The following is a 19,498-nucleotide window of genomic DNA, read 5'->3' as shown; positions in this document are numbered from 1 at the left end:
CTCAGCATGCAGACTGCTCCTACAAACATTTGTGAAAGAACGGGTTTCACAGATGGTGTAAATGCAGCTACTTGCATTTTAACAAGAACTGGAAATTTGAGCACAATACCCATGTACTGAGATCTCTTCATTGGCTACCTTGTCAGGTTCAAGCAGATTTTAAGGTCCTGCTGCTCTTCTACAAGGCTTTAAATGGCACCTTCATACCTCTCCAACCTTTTACACCTTTATGTTCCATCCCGTGCTCTATGATCTCTGGACTCTGGCTTTGCTTTTTCTTTTCGTGCTGCGTGTCTGTGGAACAGCCTCCCTCAAGATGTTAGGCAGGCTGCTCTGTGGAGGTTTTTAAAACTAAGTTGAAGACACAGTTGTTCACCCGATCCTACATATCTTAATTCTATGGCTTTGAGTTTTTAAATTTTTACCGTTTTTACTTGTATTGCTATGTATTAATTTTATTTTATTTATCTTTTTTTATTTTTATTTAGTTTCAAATAGTTGTATAGCACTTTGTTTGAAAGCGCTTTATAAATAAAGTTATTATTATTATTAGTAGTAGTTTTATTATTATTAAGGAGCTCAGTGAATTTCAGCATTTTGCCGATAGGATACCATCTGTGCAACAATGCCTGTCATGAAATTTCCTCACTACTAAATATTCCCCAATCAATTGTTAGTGGTATTATAACTATGTGGATCAAGTGGGAATGACAACTAGTCAGCAACAAAGCGGTAGGTAACCTAATATTACAGAGAGGGATCAGCGGATGCTGAGGTACGTAGTGCACAGAGGCACCAACTTTCAGTCAATATTTACATGCCTAAAAACTGCATGTGGCCTTCAGATTAACTCAATAACACTGATAGAGAACTTCGTGGGATTTAGTTTCATGGCTGAGCATCTGCATCCAAGCCTTTATTTTCAGGGGTAGCTGTAGCCTTGGGCATCCTAGGCAAATATCCTAGGGCACTATGTTGCTCTCTGATGCAGGCATTGGTGTGTGAATGTTAAATTGGAAGCATTTAGAAATAGTGTATACGAAAGTGCTTGTGTGAATGTACAAGTTGTGTAAAGCGCTTTCCAGCCGTGCAATTTGAGTTCTAAGCATCTCAGAAACTCTTCAGAAAAGCATAAAGTCAAACATGAATTTGAAAAACACCAGTACAGGCTTACAGGCCCTGAAGTAAAAAAAAAACCCCTACATTTTCCACAAAAATGACGTCACTTCCTGTTTTGGCCAGGGAAATAACGGCTATGCGATAGTTCGCGCTGACGTCTATTCCAACGTAGGAAGTGTTATGAACAGCTGATCGGATCGGCAAAGCGTGTTTCTGGAATATTATGTTTTTGTTGCTGCAAGTGCTTTTTATGCAGTTTTTGCAAAGCTATATGTGGAAGGAAACTGTGACCGAGGACAAGCTGATGGCATAAGATGTAAGTACAACTCCTCCGGTTTCATATGCAAAAAACATTATTGTGCTAGCTTAAGTGGTTCCGGTTCTACAGGGATTTAAAAATAGTTACGCAAAACGGAGCGTGCCAGCTCCAACTGGCTTTAAAGAGTTAAATAATTCATTTAATGTTTCATTAATTAATTAAAATTGGAATTAATTAAATAAATATATCAATTATTAAATGCCCACTCATTTTTATTGAAAACATTTATAAAATTATTTATTTCCTGTTTTATTTCATTAATGACACATTTAATAAATTAATTATATATTTAATAAATTACTTATTGACACATTTAGCTCGTTATTTAATGACTTTTTACTTAATTCATTTTGGCACTCCTGGCCTCGGGGCTGTGTTCATGAATTAATTTTATCTGTCAGTCTCAGTCATCAAAGTGAGCGGGGTTAGCGATGATTGAGTCAAAACCATTGCTTTGGCCTGGTGGCCGTTCTTTCAGTTCTCAGCACCAACAATAGAAATGTTGAAACTAACTAAGCTGTAGTTTGAAATACCCTGTTTGTGTGTCACTAAATGCACTTAATGGAGTGGTTGAATCTTCAAATATGTGTTTGGTTTTTAACATAGAGCCTATTTGCAAAAGTGCTTTGATGATTTCGGAGATGTCTGCCCAGCCCAGTATCATAGCAAGCAAGCAGTCGGGCTCAGGTGCAGCCGATAAAGCGTGGGTGCCACCATAACTTGCGGGGTGGCTGTAGCTCAGGTGGTAGAGCAGGTCATCTACTGATCGGAAGGTTGGTGGTTCGATCCCTGGCTTCCCCTAGTCTGCATGCCAAATATCCTTGGGCAAGATACTAACCCCAAATTGCTCTCCGATGCATCCATCGGAGTATGAATGTGTGTGTGAATGTTACCTTAGAAAGCACTTAGAAAAATGTGCTTGTGCGAATGGGTGTGAATGGGTGAATGTAAAAGTTGTGTACAGCGCTTTGAGTGCTCAGAAAGAGTAGAAAAGCGCTATATAAGAACCAGTCCATTTACCATTTACCATAACCTCCGCTGACTTTCACCTCTCAGAGGGTGGACACCAACTTCATTTACCCTCCACCCAGGTGTCATTATGGATGATAACATCGTCCAAGTAGGGGGCAGCAATGCATTGTGTGGCTGCAGCACTCGGCTGGGCTCTGAACGAGCTGAAGTGTGACAGATTGGTACAAACCGTGGAGAAGGCTGTTTTTTCCCTGGATTCTGCAGATAAGGGACTCTGCCAGTAGCCATTGGTTAAATTCAGCGTTGTGAAAAACCGGGTCATGCCCAACCGGTCCAGGAGTTCTTCGACCCGGGGCGTGGGGTAAGCAACAAAATGTGACACTTTCTTTATTTTGCGATAGTCCACACAGAACCGTATAGACCCATCTTTCTTCACCACAAGAACTATGGGGCTACCCCAGGTAGCCCGTCTTCAGCATTTCAGCCAATTCCCTCTGAACAATTTGCCTTTTATGTTCAGGAAGCCTATCGGGTCATGAACGCACCGTCACTCCAAGCTGCGTTTCAAAATGGTGCTCGATGGGAGTCGTACAGCCAAGCAGGAGGGGGGAACGTCTGGAAAGCGCTGTTGCAATGCAGCAACACTCGCTCTCTGTTCCTGTGTGAGATGGTCATCACAATGGAGGGAGGCGGGAATGCCCCAACTAATCTCTCCAGCTAATGTCTCTCCTTCACCAGGCTCACCAGAGAAGTGGTTTCAGCCTCTCTCCACGCTCGAGGAGGTTGAGGTTATAAACCTGTGTGGCCCCGTCTGACCGTGCAACCTTACGCTGGCGTGAGAGACTCAGCCGATTAGAATCAACCTGTACAACATTTATATATTTAATAAATAACCAAATTAATGCACGCAAAGATTCCCCCATCATATAATCTCTTAACACATGCTTTAAATAAAAGAGTGAAAACGTGGAGTTTCCAGACGATTTTTAATCAAAATGATCAAACCTGCTCCGACAGGTTTTTATTCTCTCCGCTGCAGGTTAAAGGTTTGAGAGTAAAGATTAGTATACAAACAAACTTCAAACATAGACTCAGCAATTAAAGTGTCTGCGTCCTGTTATAAGAGCATATATGTAAAACAGTTTTCAGCCAACATGAAAAAGGAGTAAAGTTGTGTCTGTGATTAATTACTGATGCTCATTAGGAAACACAAAGACTTTAGGCAGACCTGCTATTTTCATCATCAACATGTTTCCATGTGTTGTGCAGTTTTTCAGCAGGACCCTGCTGTAAGACTAACTGCACAGCTGATGAACGAAGAAACAAAGCAAAATATAAGAATTCAAGAATTATAAGAATAAATATATGTACAAATATAATGGTAAATGGTAAATGGCCTGCATTTGTATAGTGCTTTTACTCAGTCCCTAAGGACCCCAAAGCGCTTTACACTACATTCAGTCATTCACCCATTCACACACCCATTTACACACACATTCACACACACATTCACACACTGGTGATGGCAGCTACATTGTAGCCACAGCCACCCTGGGGTGCACTGACAGAGTGTGCCCCAGGGCAGTACTCTGTAAATAAAATATAATATATAATATAGAAAGCACGGTACTCCATTTCTTAGAAAATAAAGCCCTACAAGGCCACCAAAATGCAACATATGACCAATTTTTATCTCATATTGAGATATGAATGGCTCCCCAAAATAAGCTAAAAACTACATTTGCTATAAAATGTACAGAACATTTAAAAGAGAAAATACGCCATTTTTAAAGACCCAATCTCGCTCACAATTATATTTTATATTATATTAAAGATAATATAATATAAATCTGGGCATGCTATCAACATTGCTATTAACATGTTCAGAAATAAAGGACAACTTTCTGCCTTTAGTCTTATTCATGAGAATTATTAGTTGTCTTCTAACATCCAGAAGTCTGCACGATGTCTTGTTAAGTAATTGGCCTCCAGCTCGCACTGCAACGGTTCGCAGCCAAGTGGGAAGCGGTAGTATGAGAATCAGCCCCTTCCAATCTGAGGCCATGGTCCTTAGCTGGAAAAGGGTGGAGTACCTACTCTGGGCCAGGGACGAGTTCCTGCCCCAAGTGGAATAATTTAAGTATCTCTTGTTCACGAGTGATGGGAGTAGGGAGCGAGGGGAGTGAGAAGTTTAGCCGTGGGCTCAGGGTAGAGCCGCTGCTCCTCCACATCGAAAGGAGCCAGTTGATGTGGTTCGGGCATCTGTTAAGGATGCCTCCTGGGCGCGTTCCGGGTGAGGTGTGTCCCACCGGGAGGAGGCCTCGGGGCAGATCCAGGCCACGTTGGAGAGATTATATTTCTCGGCGTGTCTGGGAACGCCTCGGTGTTCCTCTGGACAAGCTGGAGGAGATGGTTGGGGAGAGGGAGGTCTGGGCTTCTCTGCTTAGGCTGAAGATGGATGGTTGTTTTTTATTTTTATTTTTGTGAACTCTGAAAATTCTAACAGTTGAATAAATATTAAGAACCAGATGATGTAATCATTTCTGGACAGGCTGGAGTCTTCAATATCCATGAACAACCTGCTGGTTCAGACGCTGCTCCTCCCAGTGGAAACGCACCTTCTGTAGGGCTTTTTATGAGAGAGAAGACAAATATGCTCCAGTTAAGTTTTCACAATTTATTATCCAAACAGTTGGAATTTCAAATTAGTTTTTCATGGCACCATGGACCTTCTCTCTCTGGCTCAGAGACAAAAGGCTTCCGCACCCAGGAAGTAAACACTCTTTTATTGCATGACACAAAAACGTGGTATTAATATGATTGGTCAGAACAGTTTAGGGTGGCCTTAGGTGTGATGTCGGCTCAGGTTTCTTCTTCTGGTCTCCATTACCATGGCAACCATCTCTTGTCGTCCAGTGTAAAGACGGAGCGAGGGTGCATTCTGTGAGAGCAGCTTTATGATCGAGGCTCCGTTCCTGTGAGGGGTCTGGTGTCCGTTACTATTAGGGTAGCAGTCTACTTCCAAACTCTCTACAATTCACTGTGTGCAGTAAAACAATAAAACACAAATATGTTATTCTAATTATGAGACATCAGCTTTATACATAAACATAAATCCCAACACTTCTCTTTCCTCCTTGTATAAAAAAGATTGTTAATGCTAGTTTTGATTCAAAATTCAATTCCGTTAAAAAAATCCAACACATACGAACAAATAATAAAGAAAAGCAAATGGTTCAGTTTAAAAGTCTAACAGCAGTTATGAAACGTAACTTTAATCTGAACCAAACTGATTTTCTAAGTTGTAAATACAATAGTAAAGTAAACGTCCCCGTCAGACAGTGTTTAACCTCCACTGAGAGCTAAAAGTCAGCAGGTTTTAAAGGTTGTCAGTGTTGGGCAAGTAATTAGTTATAGTTACTAGCTACTTCTTCAAGTAATTGAGTTAGTAACTGAGTTACAATATTATACAAGTAACTAATTACTAGGAAAAGTAACTATTGCGTTACTTTAAAAAATGTTTATCCGTGTACACTGCTGTCTGCTTTTGGTGGCTTTTTGGCAGCGACTGCAGCAGTCACCTCATTGTTCTGACACACAAAACTAAACTATCAACTACACACTAACTACACGCTAACTACACGCTAACTACACGCTGACTACACACTAACTACACAAGACAACACACTAACTACACACTAACTACACGCTAACTTCACACTAACTACATACTAACTACACGCTAACTACACGCTAACTACACGCTGACTACACGCTAACTACACGCTAACTACACACTAACTACACGCTAACTACACGCTGACGACACGCTAACTACACGCTAACTACACGCTAACTACACCCTAACTACACGCTAACTACACACTCCAAACACGCTAAACGTCACAAATCTCTCAGATCTCAAAACTCCCTCCGTCTCTCGTCTCTTGCTGCGACCATTCCTAAAACTTCCCTCAAAAAAAGAAACAACCAATGCCATGTTGCCATATCGTTTTTTTTGATTGGTCAACACGGTACATTTTTCCACCAATAGGAAAGGGTGGGGTTTATTGGCTTATGTTTTTGCTTTCGAGGGCTTTCCTTAGACAACGCAGTTTCTTCCCGTAGTCATTTTTGCTATGTCACTTTAAATTGGTCATGTGATTGGTTTGCCATGATTACTTATTTCTTCCTTAGCCAATCAGCAGCACTGGTGCGATTGTTTTGCCCCCTGGCTCCCCGTAAGCTGAAGACAGCTTCAATCATATGTGTGTTGAAAAACAGTAACGCATCTGCATCGCATTTTCTTGTTAGTAACGGTAACGGCGCTGTAACGATAGAAAGTAATTAGAATTAGATAGTAATGTGTTAGATTACTAATTAGTGAAAACAGTACTGTGTATGTGATAAGTCTTTCATTAGGGCTGTTTATGCCCCATGTCCCAACCACAATACTCTTACTCAAAAGTGTGTGTGCATGAGTGTGTGTGTTTTAAACCCTCCCCTGTGGTTATGCAATATTGTGTTCTGCCATGCATGCGCGTGTGCCTGTGGTGCTGCTGATTGTGCTTCATGCTGTGCACGTGTCCAACCCATCAAGGTTCACACTGGTGTGCTTGCTCACAATCTTCTACATCCTTTGCTCTCTGCACTGCCATCTCTCCTTTTTTCTGTCTCTGCATTCCCCCGTCCACCTCCCCATATGACATTTCTGCCATCATTATAGGATGGCAGAGGGTCGCACTTCCTGTGTGTCAGTTATTGGATTTTAGCAGTGGATCATCAAGTTTTTTGTTTATTTTATTTTTTTTGCTATTGCAAATTGAAGCAATCTTACTTCAGAAAGCAACAATTTCTTTCTGGAAAAACTTTGGATTCAACAGAATTCAAGAGCAATTTGAAAATAATACATAAAGGAAAGACTGACTTTGGAGAGCATCCATGCCTACCTGCATTTATTGTACACTTCTTCAATTAGGTAAGAAAACAAAAGAGGAGGTGGAATGTTGGAATGACAGAAAAATTAATTCTTTAGTTATTAAAAGTCAGATGAGTGAAATTGTCACTGTGTGCTTAGTCCATGACAACTGGCATCATGGTTTGTCTGAGATGTTAAAGCACAGCAGACAGAATTTGTGCTAGTTCACTTTTAGACTGCACTCCAAAGCCAAAATTATTATGCAGAAATTTTTTTACCCACGTGGAGCACCCAGAAAAGCAGTCAACTCAGAAATAAAAGCCTCAAACTTTGCAACAACATTAATATGAAATGAATATCCAAATTAGGGCTGTTCGATATAACGATATATATCGGATGACGATATAAAAACGTCTATCGTTTCATTTTACGCTATCGTTTGTTTCGTGGTGTCGCAAAATAAACTGTTTACGGCAATATTTTTTCATGGTTCTGATGTCACTGTAGTTATTATTAATTTCTTAAAGTTCTCTCTTTCTCTTATATTTAATATAACCACACTACGGACGGACAAACGCCTGTTTTTATGCGTTGTCGTTAGCAACAATGACGGTAACACCATCGCGTGTCCGCTTGTTTATGTTCCACATAAACCTTTCACAATAAAGCTCAAGATCCTGTTGAGACTTTTCAAAATAAACTGAATCACGTGAAAGAGCAGATTATTTACGGATGAGAAGTAAAAAAGACGCCAGGTGCTAAAAAATAGACCTTAGACTCACACGTTAGAACAGGCTTTTCCCCGCAGCACGCCGTGTAATAAACACTCACAAAGAAAACGGCGGCCGTTACAACTTATGTCTAAAAATGTATCGTTTCATGCATCGGTTAAAACACTCGACGCGCAGCTGGAAACATGTCACACAAGTCGAGCTGCCCGAGATTCACAGAATTTACAGAAAATGTTACATTTTTGTGATTTATATCGTTATCAGACGATAGATGTTTTATATCGGGAGATGAGGTTTTGGTCATATCGCACAGCCCTAATCCAAATGTTTGTCTTTATTCAAACAAGTCAAACAGACAGTTCACATTACATTTTTCAGTGTGCAGTAATGTAATGCACTATTGTACTACATTCAGTAATCACATTACAGTAACAATTATGTTGTTACATTTGTACACATGCTCTTAAGTTTTCTGTTTTGAACCTTTTGTTTGTTTTTTACGGCCCACAGTTAAAATCGTAGCGTGGTACGACAGCACAGCTTTTGAGGAGTAAACATATGGACATTTAATTTTACTTTTATTCCACAAAAGGATAAGAGCACATTGGTGCAAACTGGATCATGGACACAAACAAACCAATTATACTGCTTCCAAACTTTAGCTGCTGAACTGGGGTTGGCATTCACCCAGCTTTATTGTCACTGTGGATTCTTGGCTAGCTTCGTGTTAGCATTCTTTCTATGCAGATGGCTGCAAAGAGCTAAACTTCAACAGACAACTAGATAATAGATGGTAGATAACTGATGAGCAGTTAGACTTCAAGCTTCCATTGCTATCCGTTCATGTTTCTACAGTAGGATCGCTGTGGTGATCTCTTTGAAGTCTCTTTGAGCTGGTTTCTAACTTTACTTTTTGTTGTTAGCTTTCTGTTCATATTAAAAAGTAATAGAAAGATTGTATATGTGTCCTCATTAAAGGTTAATTTGGTGTATGAGGACCAAGGACTTAGCCTTGGATGTTCTAATTCTCATTCATGCTGCCTTACAGTTGGCTGCGTCCCGCTCTAGTGTGAACTGGGGGTACTGGGTGATGAAGGGGGGAAATAAGGTTTCATAGGCTGCCAGGCCTGCTATTTAAATATGGACATTTACAGAAACTGAAAAAAAGAAGAAGATGAAAATACAAAGTGCAGATTCCCCTGTTCACCCAACAATGGATGAACGGGGGACAAACAATGTCCTTTCATAAATTGCTATTTTATTTTGATTATTTTATTTGAAAAAATTACCTCCAACTAAAAAGCCCAATTTCTGCTATTCAGTACCTACGAACTTTCACAGATGGTGCCAAATTGCAAAACGCTTAGCTATGTCTCTAATGCAACCTCTGTAACTTTGCTCTGTTTCACTTTGGTGAAACAGGTAATGTTGATTTATGTTTTTTTCTTCAGTTTTTGGTAGAGATGGACCGATCCGATATTACGTATCGGTATCGGTCCGATACTGACCCAAATTACTGGATCGGATATCGGCGAGAAATAAAAAATGTAATCCGATCCATTAAATATCAAAAAAGCACCTCACAAAACTTGCTACACGGCGTAACTCGGCTCATAACCGTAGCACGTCGCAGCAGTATGCCTCACATGATAGAGCCGCTGTGTGTATTTGTAGCCTGCTAGCAAACCAGCATTTCATCTCCGAGGAAGTTTTCCCAGAGAGAAGTAAAGCAAGTGTGTAAGTTCATCTCTGAATGTTTGTAAAGCATTCCCACCTTAAGCTTAACAACACATATATGGAGCGACTGCCTCTCTCTCTCTCTCTCCTGCTGCTACTTCAATCGTGAAACTGATCAATGATCAGCTGATCGGCTTTTCTGTCGCGAGTCTGTCTCTCTTCTTAGTTTTTGGCCCACTTTGCACCAGAAAGAGGAAACCAGCGGCTGAACAACAGCAGCACTATTAAGCTTGATAAGCTGTTGTTAGAATTTATTTAATATTACTTTCTACACCAGGATCTTTTTCTACGTAGCTGATGGCTGGTAACTGTGCAGGGGCGGATCTAGCAACGTTTAGCCAGGGGGGCCGATAGGGCATGAACAGGGAAAAGGGGGCACAAAGACATACTTTTCTTTCTTATTCTCATTTAAAATGTCTAGCTTTTAATAAATAATTATCTGACTCTTACACCCAAAGTTTTAATCTGATGTAAAATACATAGAAGTCCATTACTGTATATAGTAACTGTTAAGTCTAATATACCCTAGTAAGCTATACTACTTTTTCCTTTGGGAGGATACCATCTGTGCAGTCTGCAATTCTGTTGAAGAAAGATGTTGAATCTATTTAATTATTCTTGAAAAATAATTTCTTTCTGTGCATTTTTCCCCCTGCATCAAATTAAATTTGATTACATTGATTAAGCATCATGAGGTGGGGGGTGGTTCCCTATTTTTTTTTTTTGCTGGGAGTTTGCAACCCTATTAGTTAGGTTGCTTGATATTTCTGCTAAGTACTCTTTAAAATACCAGAATAGGGAGGATGGAGCAGGTTTACGTTTATTAGATTGATCTGTGTTGCTGAACTATGAAATATTTTGGGCGCAGTGTATTTTTTACATACAGGTTTAACAGAATAGTTTTAGTGTTGTTATTTATTTAAACTTGAGTATAAACTTATACAAAATGCAGCAAGATATTAAAAAAACGTTTTATTGATTAAAAAACACACTATCGGATTCATATCGGTATCGGCAGATATCCAAATTTATGATATCGGTATCGGTATCGGAAATAAAAAAGTGGTATCGTGCCATCTCTAGTTTTTGGTCTACTGCTGCATATTTTCAAAGGGGTTATATGCTACAAAAGAAATGTAAGCTTGGAAAAAAACCCTTCATATTTTTCTGTGTTCCATCCTCAGTTATTTTGACACAATGGCAATTTTGCTGTGATGCTTCTGTGCTGTGTGGCAGGCAAGATGAGGTACCTAAACGCAGGACTCAGACACAGAAAGTTAAACTTAAAGCGCAGCTTTATTGCTGGGAAAAACTCTTCATAAAAAATAGACTTTTACAAAAACAAACCAAAAACTAGAAACTAAACTGGGCACTGGAACCTGGAGACTAAGAAACTCGAGGAAGGAAACAAACCAGGACCAGGAGCTAGAATATTTTCAGGAACATGAGAGGAGAAAACACAGCACGACGCGACAAGCAGGGGAAGACTGAGGACTAAAATACACAGGTAGGATCACAGGAGCATGGGGAACAGGAGGAAACACAGCTGGGACAAATCAAACATAATGAGATGAGGGAAGGCAAAACTAGATACACTGACCAAGCGCACAAGACTGTCAAAGTGAAACAGGAAATACGACACGTACGCACAGACTCAGAGACATCAGAAACACTGACATAGCTGACATGGTGACAGAGGGAACATACACCAAGTTCCAAATTATTATGTAAGTGATATTTTTCTCTGATTTTCCTAAATAGTCGATTCAAATGACAGTCAGCATAATTTTTGAGTCATCAACCATTAGAGTATAATTGAAATGTTACTGAACAAACCTCCCAGTGAAAACAGTGTTTTTCACAAATAAAAACCGTAAAACGCACTGTTCCAAATTATTACGCACAACAGAGTTTCAAAACATTATATAGGTTGTAGAGAATTGAAAATGGTCATTTGTTGAATTTGCAGCATCAGAAGATCATATTTACTGAAATCAAAAGCTATTTCAATCAAAAACATCTTAACAGGTCAAGTTACATATTAATATAGAACCGCTTATTTGATAGCAGTTTCACAATTCTTGCATCCATTGCATCTTGAGGATGCTCCCAAAGTTAACAATAGGATTGAGGTTAGAGGAGGATGGGGTCTACACCATGAGTTTCTCTCCTTTTATGCCAATAGCAGCCAATGATGCAGATGCAGCACGAGATGGTACATTGTCTAGCATGAAGATGACTTTTTTGTGGAAAGCATGGCTCTTCTTTTTCTGCCATGGAAGAAAGTGGTCAGTCAGAAACTCCACATACTTCACAGAGGTCATTTTCACACCTTCAGGGACCCTAAAAGGGACAACCAGTTCTCTCCCCATTAATCCAGCCCTAAACATGATCCCACCACCTCCTTGCTGACATCGCAGCCTTGTTGGGACATGGTGACCGTACACCAACCATCCACCACTCCAACCATCTGGACCATCCAGGGTTGCACGGCACTCATGTGTTAGCAAGCCTGTTTGAAATTAGTCTTTCTGTAGTTCTGGGCCCACTGCAGCTGTTTACAAAGTCAGGGACACTGCGCCGACCAACGCCGACTCTGCATTCACCAACGAGCTGAACCAGTTCTACGCCTGTTTCAAGGTTAGTCAGGCGGCTAATGCTAACTACTGCCTGACAACTGAGGATGGTGACATCATAAGAGAGGGACCGCCGATCCGCATCGCAGAGCACAATGTCCGAGCGGCGCTCAGGAGAGTATTCACAAGGAAAGCAGCACGACCAGATGGCATCACTGGCCATCTGCTGCGGTGCTGTGATAACCAGCTAGCAGGTGTGTTCACTTCGATTTTCAACGAGGCTAAGTTTGTATTCCCCACATGCTTCAAGAGATCCACCATCATCCCTGAATCCAAGAAGCTGAACAGGTAAGATTTCAGGTAGGATTGCAGAATATGAGGCTCAGAATTGAGGTACTGTGATCAGGCGGAGACCCTTCACCACAGTGGCTCCCAAATACTCATCTTCTTGATGGAAAACAGCCTGCAGGTGTGAAAGGGTGAGGCCCAGGTAGTGACCCATCCAAGGGTCAGGAATGAAAGCTCCCTGAGCCACGTAAAGAGAAAAGGAAATTGCCAAACCAGGACAAGTTACCTTGTTTTGTGTTTTTTGTGCACATATAAAAAAAAATAATACAGCTTTTTTTTGTATGCGTGTCTTTAATCAAGAAGTCAAGATCAAAATCAAGAACTTATCATTCCAGGAATAGAAGAAGTGTTCAAAGAAGTAAGACTGAACAGCACAATAAGACAACAGTTCTAGATCATCATAGTTCTAATGAAAAACATGTGAAACTCATTAACTTTTTATGATAAGACAACAATATGCTACACTGGTTTAATACAATCTTTTATCTCGTTACAACTGAACAATTGTTGAATGCTATTGCAGTGGATTGATAGTACTTAGCTTTAAAGTTTATGATAATCATTGGTTTTGCATCTACTCCTGATGGTGTCCAGGGGTTGGATTGGATGTTGGTGGTACCACTTATCTTCAGTGTCATGCACTCATGCCACCAAAAATAATCTTAACACAAAATAATAAAAGCTTCTTTTATGTAAATCAAACAAACCAACAAAAACAACTGACAGTTGTACGGTGGTTAGCACTCATGGGAAGAAGGTCCTGGGTTTGTGTAGAGCCTGGAGCCTTTCTGTGTTGAGTTTTCTTCATGTCTGCGTGGTTTGTCTCTGGGTATTCTGTTGTGGTATGATTGAGACACGGCGGATACATAGATCGTTAGTCAAACCCATCTTTATTCATTTCTCATGCATCACACCACAACCTCCAACAACCCCTGCTTCCCCGTGTTTTTAACACTGCAGGCGTGATTGCAGATGCCATGCAGGTGCGTCCACACGGCACCGCCGACCACGCCTCACCATATCTGTCTTCCTCCAACAGTCCAAAGAAATGCATGGGGTCAGGTTAATTGGTCATTTTAAATTGCTGACAAGTGTGAGTCTTAGCCCAGACTGGCAACCGGTCCTAAATTTTGTAAATGTTTTATCACTACCAATACGAGTGCAGAATTAATGTACAACATATATGTTAAAGGGTTACCTAGGCAACTAGAACCTGGAATTTCCACAACTGACCAACTATCAGCTTTAAAATAATATGTGAAACCAAATTGCTTCCAGTTTTTGCAGTGTATAAGTTTTATACTTATTTTTGTATAGTAATTCATATTTTCTTTGTTTCCTGGGTTCTAAAACTTTGGAGGAGAGTGGCATAAAAATGGCATATTCTGATTGCTAGGGTCAGTGTTTTCAATATTGACATAATCAAAACGGAAATATTCCTACCTGGCAGCATGGTGCAAACAGCAAGAAGGTTCTGAGTTTGACCCTGCCATCTTGCTGTGGCTATCTGCATCTCTGGTATTCTGGCTTCCTGCCACAGTCCAAAGACATGCAATTACTAGGGTTACAATTGCATTTGTTCCTGACCATCGGGAACCCCCACGTTAACTTTTATCGAGTGGAAAAAAGCTAGCGTTCATCCTCCAGCTTCACTGTGTTGATGTTATGCTAACATAGCTGCGTTGCTAGCGATCACGTAGCACATCATTTTATACCAGCTAGCCCAACTTCAGTAATCCTACAAACGTCACTGCTGTTTAGTTTTCTGTCTTCATTTATGTTGGAAGTGATAGCAGAGCTGAGTTTTAATTTTTCAGAAATCTCTCAGTCAGAACATGTTATATCATGTTTAGGTGGAAGCTAGCGAGCTAACTTCTTGCTAACTCCTAACTCCGTTAAATTTAATCAATTCTGTCTTCATGGATGCCTGGATGTTAAACTTAATTGTTACAACTGCTAAAGCAGCAACGCTGATCATTTTATTAAAGATGAAAGAATTTAGACAGTTTTTAAGTCTTAGTGATGCTGCAGTGTTCGTTTCATGTTGACACCTGAAGAGAACGGAGTTTAGGACCCACATTACTCAGCAAGACTCATGACTACGGAATCTGTAATGCTCCAGCAATCCATGAAGGATGTGGCTTCGTAGCAACCAAAGTTGTACTAAAACCTTTTTGACAGATTTTTGCGCGCCTTGTAGCACATAAAATTGGTTCAAGGTCAGTAAGCACAACCAGAATTCATACATAAGGCGCAGTGATGCACTAATATGAAAGTGAAAGCATACGCATTATAGTGCGGAAAATACATTTCTATCTTGAGAGTATGGACCTATGAGGGTGCAGAAAGCCAGTGACTGAGTCCAGAAGAAGGTGCTGTTGCTTATTAGCTGTGGTGCGCCACTCAACATTTTATTCTCTATCAGAAAAAATTGTGCTCCACAAAAGAGTAAACATATAGCAGTGCAAACAGTAAAGCTAACATTTAGCTTATCTTATCTTAGCTGCAATAGGTTGCTGGCTATGCAAGTCACTATATGTATACGTTGTAAGTATTTTCTCTAAGACCTTGTCACGGCATAATAATGCAGTGTATCTGATGTTAACTTTTTTGCTTTCCTAGGTGTGTTGCCATCCTCAGCATCCATCTTTAACTTCCCTGCCCCCACCATCGACTGTGTTGAAGCTCATCGTGTGTGCTCCGTTGAACCCACGTGCGAGGCGTTGTATCGAGGCTTGGAGCTATGTGCAGAAGAAGCAGCGGTGTCCCCGCAGGCAGAACAGTTGGCATCTGAGTGCGTGGAGAGGCGGGATGCCCTGCTAGCCAAACACCCCTCTCTACTGACCTGCAAATGTCAGCGTGGTTTCCGTAAGGAGGAGCTGTGCCTGCGCATATACTGGAGGGTTCGCCTGCTGCCAGGTCAGTGTGGTTGGATCGTGTTGGAGGTGTATATCTAAAACTCAACTAAACTCTTTGGATAGCATAAGGTTTAAAGTTAGGGGTGTGGTCATTTCAGTTTAAAAGTATGACTGACTAATCCAGCTGAAGCTGATAGTGTTGAGTGATACTACGTATTTTGGTATCAATAGCAAGTAAATACAAGACCAGTACTGCAGATACCAACAGCGATACTTATAGTTCTGTTTAGAGGAGAAGATTTATGAGATGCATCATTACCACTTAATTTAAAATTTAATGACCTGAATGCATTTTAAATAATTTACACATTAAAAAAATACCTTTTAGCTTTTCAAATATTTTGGGTTTTTCTGAGACCTGGAACTTGGTGTTATACCAGTTTAAATGTATTTTATAAATAAGATAAACAGTCAACATAAAGGGTTAATATATTCAGACATGTTTCATGGTTCATGTTTGAGGTATATATTTTCAAATCATATAAATTAATTTTATTAGATGTAATAAAAAATATAAGGAGCAGGCTGAGGTGGTTCAGGTATCTGATAAGGATGCCTCCTGGGCTCCTCTTGGGTGAGGTTTTCCGGGCATGTCCCACCGGGGGGAGGCCCTAGGGCAGACCCAAGACACGCTGGAATAAAGTAACTTATTTAACACAATTCAGTGGGCTGAATATATAATTTAAATGTCTCAATATAGGGCACCATGGTGGTGCAGTGTTTAGCACTGTTGCTCACAGCAATGGTCCTGAGTTTGACTCCAGGCCTTTTTGCATGCCCTCCCTGTGTTTATGTGGGTTCTCTCCTGGTACTCTGCCTTCCTCCCACAATCCAAAGACATGCAGTTAATGGGGTTAGGCTATTTGGTGATTCTATATTGCCTGCCGGGGTAGGCTTCAGCCCCCCCGTGACCCTGATAAGGACAAGTGGAAAAGAATAGATGGATGGGTCTGTGAATATAGTTTAAATCAGTTATCAGTTTGTTAAAGTAACAGCTGTGATGATCAGTGACACTAAGTAATGTTGAAAGAACAACCTGAATCATGACTAATGTCCCAGCAGTGCCCTCAGACGAGTTAATGGGATGGCTGTAGCTCAGGAGGTAGAGCAGGTCATCTACTGATTGGAAGGTTGGTGGTTTGATCCCTGGCTCCCCCAGTCTGCATGGGGGAGCCAGGGATCCTTGGTGAAGACATTAACCCCAAGTTGCTCTTTGATGCATCCATTGGAATGCTTCAGAAATGAATGTGTGTGAATGTCAGCTAGTAAGCCCTTAAAGCATAGAAGAAAGTGCTTGTGTGAGTGTGGCATGTGGTATAAAGTGCAACGAGTGCTATAAAAGCATCAGTTTATTTACTAAGAGATTACTTTGACCACTATATGAGCTACCTGGATATTCTCTTTCTGGAAGGACTGGAGCAGTGGCATCTGTCTCTACGCTGGCGGTCGGGGTCTGTCTGTGGAATTTCTTGTTATTGTTTCTTTTCCTGCTGTTTCCAAGTAAAAGCTTTTATTTTTTTCCTGGCCTTTCATGTATTTATATAGGTTTGTGGTGTTGCCACAGTAGAGAATTGCCCCTGCATGCACATTACTGTTTGCAATGTTTCCATTCACATTCATAAATATAGTATGTGCTGTTTTAAAGGCTATCTTTATACTTCAAAAGTCTCAAGTATATTTAAAGCTTGTGCTTTATTATTTTTGTATGACATATATATATACAGTGGAGGCATGCCAGTGTGGAAGGCAAATGTGATATAGAAGCTACTATTATATCACATTCGCTACGCATTTTGTATGTAATGATTGGATCTACATTGTAGGTATAATTGTCAGATATTACAGTGTTTTCAATATATCTGTGTGTGGTAGAGTCTACTCATCAACATTATGCCTCAAGATTTTATGCTCACTAACCAAATAACAGCACCTACATCCTTGTTTCTGACAGGTTACATAGAAGATCATTAGCAGCAGTATTTTGACACACTGTTGATACTTTTTTTCCCTTTTTTTACACAGGCAACCATATGCATCTATGTACTTTTTTTGTTATAAAAAGACTTTCTACTGACTACTCTATATTCAGTCATTGCTAATTTTAGCCCTTTTATTCAAGACAGAATCTCTTTTTTAACCAACAAACTTGTCATAATCCCAAACCAGTCTTGTGTACAAATGAAGCCCTGCTAAAGACTCCTCAGTCTGAACACACAGAGTCACAGGAGTCTATCGTCTATGCTGGTGGGATTTGTGCATCAGTAAGTGAGCTAACACAAGCCTACGGACTCCACCTCCCCTGTGGCCTATTAGTCAGTGGAGCATTAGTGTAATTACACACTCCTCAGTTCCCTATGCTACTAGGCTGCTCTAGCATGTCATTACCATAAATATATAGCCTGGAAAAGGATTTACATACATAAACACTTTACATGCCATTACATTTTTGATTGAACTTGTACTTTGGAATGCGCTTAAATAATTTGCAGGGACAAGCGCCTGGTCCACTAGTCAATTACAGCTCTGCTAATGGCTTTTACAAGTGGACAGAAGTAGCTTTTAATAACATGGGCTCATGATCACTTTGGATGTGTCGGTCATATCTTGTCATTTATTTTGTCCATATTGATGAGATTTTATATGACAGAGGGATGTGTTATTGGCTGATTTCAATGAAAGGTTAAGTGTACAATATGATTTGCAATTCAGTACACGAAACATCAAGAAGACTAAAAGAGCAGTAATATGATGAAGGGAAATGACTTTCATGGTTGTGCTTCTATAGTTGTTAAAATAATGGATGCATAGACCACACATGTTGAGTGATGTGTTGTATGTGGGGTAAGATGAGAACACCAATTAGTATATGTGTCAACCCTAAAGGGACATCTGAGGTGTCATCACTAAATATGCTGCTGACTGACTGCTCAGCAGGGCACACAGTCTCCTTGGGCTTGCACAGTCTCTGAGCTCGCCATAGCAAAGTAGGTAGCGGGTCAGCAGATGTGACCACTCAAAACAAACACACAAACAAAAAAACCCAACTAAGAATTTTACCTCAGTTACCTTCAATGTTAATGTCAAATCATTTCAAGTTTCCACAATATTCAAATTTCTCAATGAACAACCCATGTCTTCATAAAATATTATAATTACTTTGAAATTATATACATCACATTGCATTATATTATATAATCTTTCACCACCTGTTGTGTTTGTGGCCACAGGAATTATTCAATTTTAGTTTTATTTATACAGCGCCAAATCACAACAACAGTTGCCTCAAGGTGCTTTATATTGTAAGGTAGAGCCTACATACAGAGAAAAGCCCAACAACCATAGCACCAGCCCTAGCACTTTGGCGACAGTGGGAAGGAAAAACTCCCTTTTAACAGGAAGAAACCTCCGGCAGAAGCAGGCTCAGGGAGGGGCGGGGCCATCTGCGGTTGGGGTGAGAGAAGGAAGACAGAATAAAGACATGCTGTGGAAGAGAGACAGAGGTTAATAAAAAATGCTAAATTCAGAAAACTCTTAATGCCAAAAGTTTCAGTAACACAAACTTCAGTCTTGCCGCACAATGGTACAGCAGGGAAGTTGAACCCATTGAACCCAGTCTTTATATTAACAGGCTGAAAATTCACTTTTTATATCTGCTGCTCGGGAAAGTAAATGGACTGGTTCTTATTTAGCGCTTTTCTACTCTATCTGACCACTCAAAGAACATTCACCCATGGATGACTGAAATATGTCCAAAGTACGCTGTTTCTAAGTGGTTCCTATCTAAGATTCACACGCTTTCATACTCTGATGGATGCATTGGAGAGCAGCATGGTTAGTATTTTACCCAAGGACACTTGGCA

At 40.4% G+C, this 19,498-nt stretch overlaps 1 protein-coding gene across 1 annotated transcript in view; it reads left to right on the top strand.

Moving 5' to 3' along the window:
- The window catches only part of LOC146524094 (GDNF family receptor alpha-4-like), an 81,945-nt gene that overhangs the window by 21,214 nt on the left and 41,233 nt on the right, over window positions 1-19,498 (top strand). Inside the window, exon 2 of the mRNA XM_085175388.1 lies at window positions 15,343-15,639. Coding sequence (XP_085031514.1) covers window positions 15,343-15,639 — 297 coding nt within the window. The remainder of the gene's footprint in view (window positions 1-15,342; window positions 15,640-19,498) is intronic.

This window comes from Neolamprologus multifasciatus, chromosome 2 (genome assembly GCF_963576455.1).
Source record: "Neolamprologus multifasciatus chromosome 2, fNeoMul1.2, whole genome shotgun sequence".
Classification (NCBI taxonomy): domain Eukaryota; kingdom Metazoa; phylum Chordata; class Actinopteri; order Cichliformes; family Cichlidae; genus Neolamprologus; species Neolamprologus multifasciatus.
The sequence above is the reverse complement of the archived record's forward strand: the minus strand, read 5'-3'. Positions and strand labels throughout refer to the sequence as shown.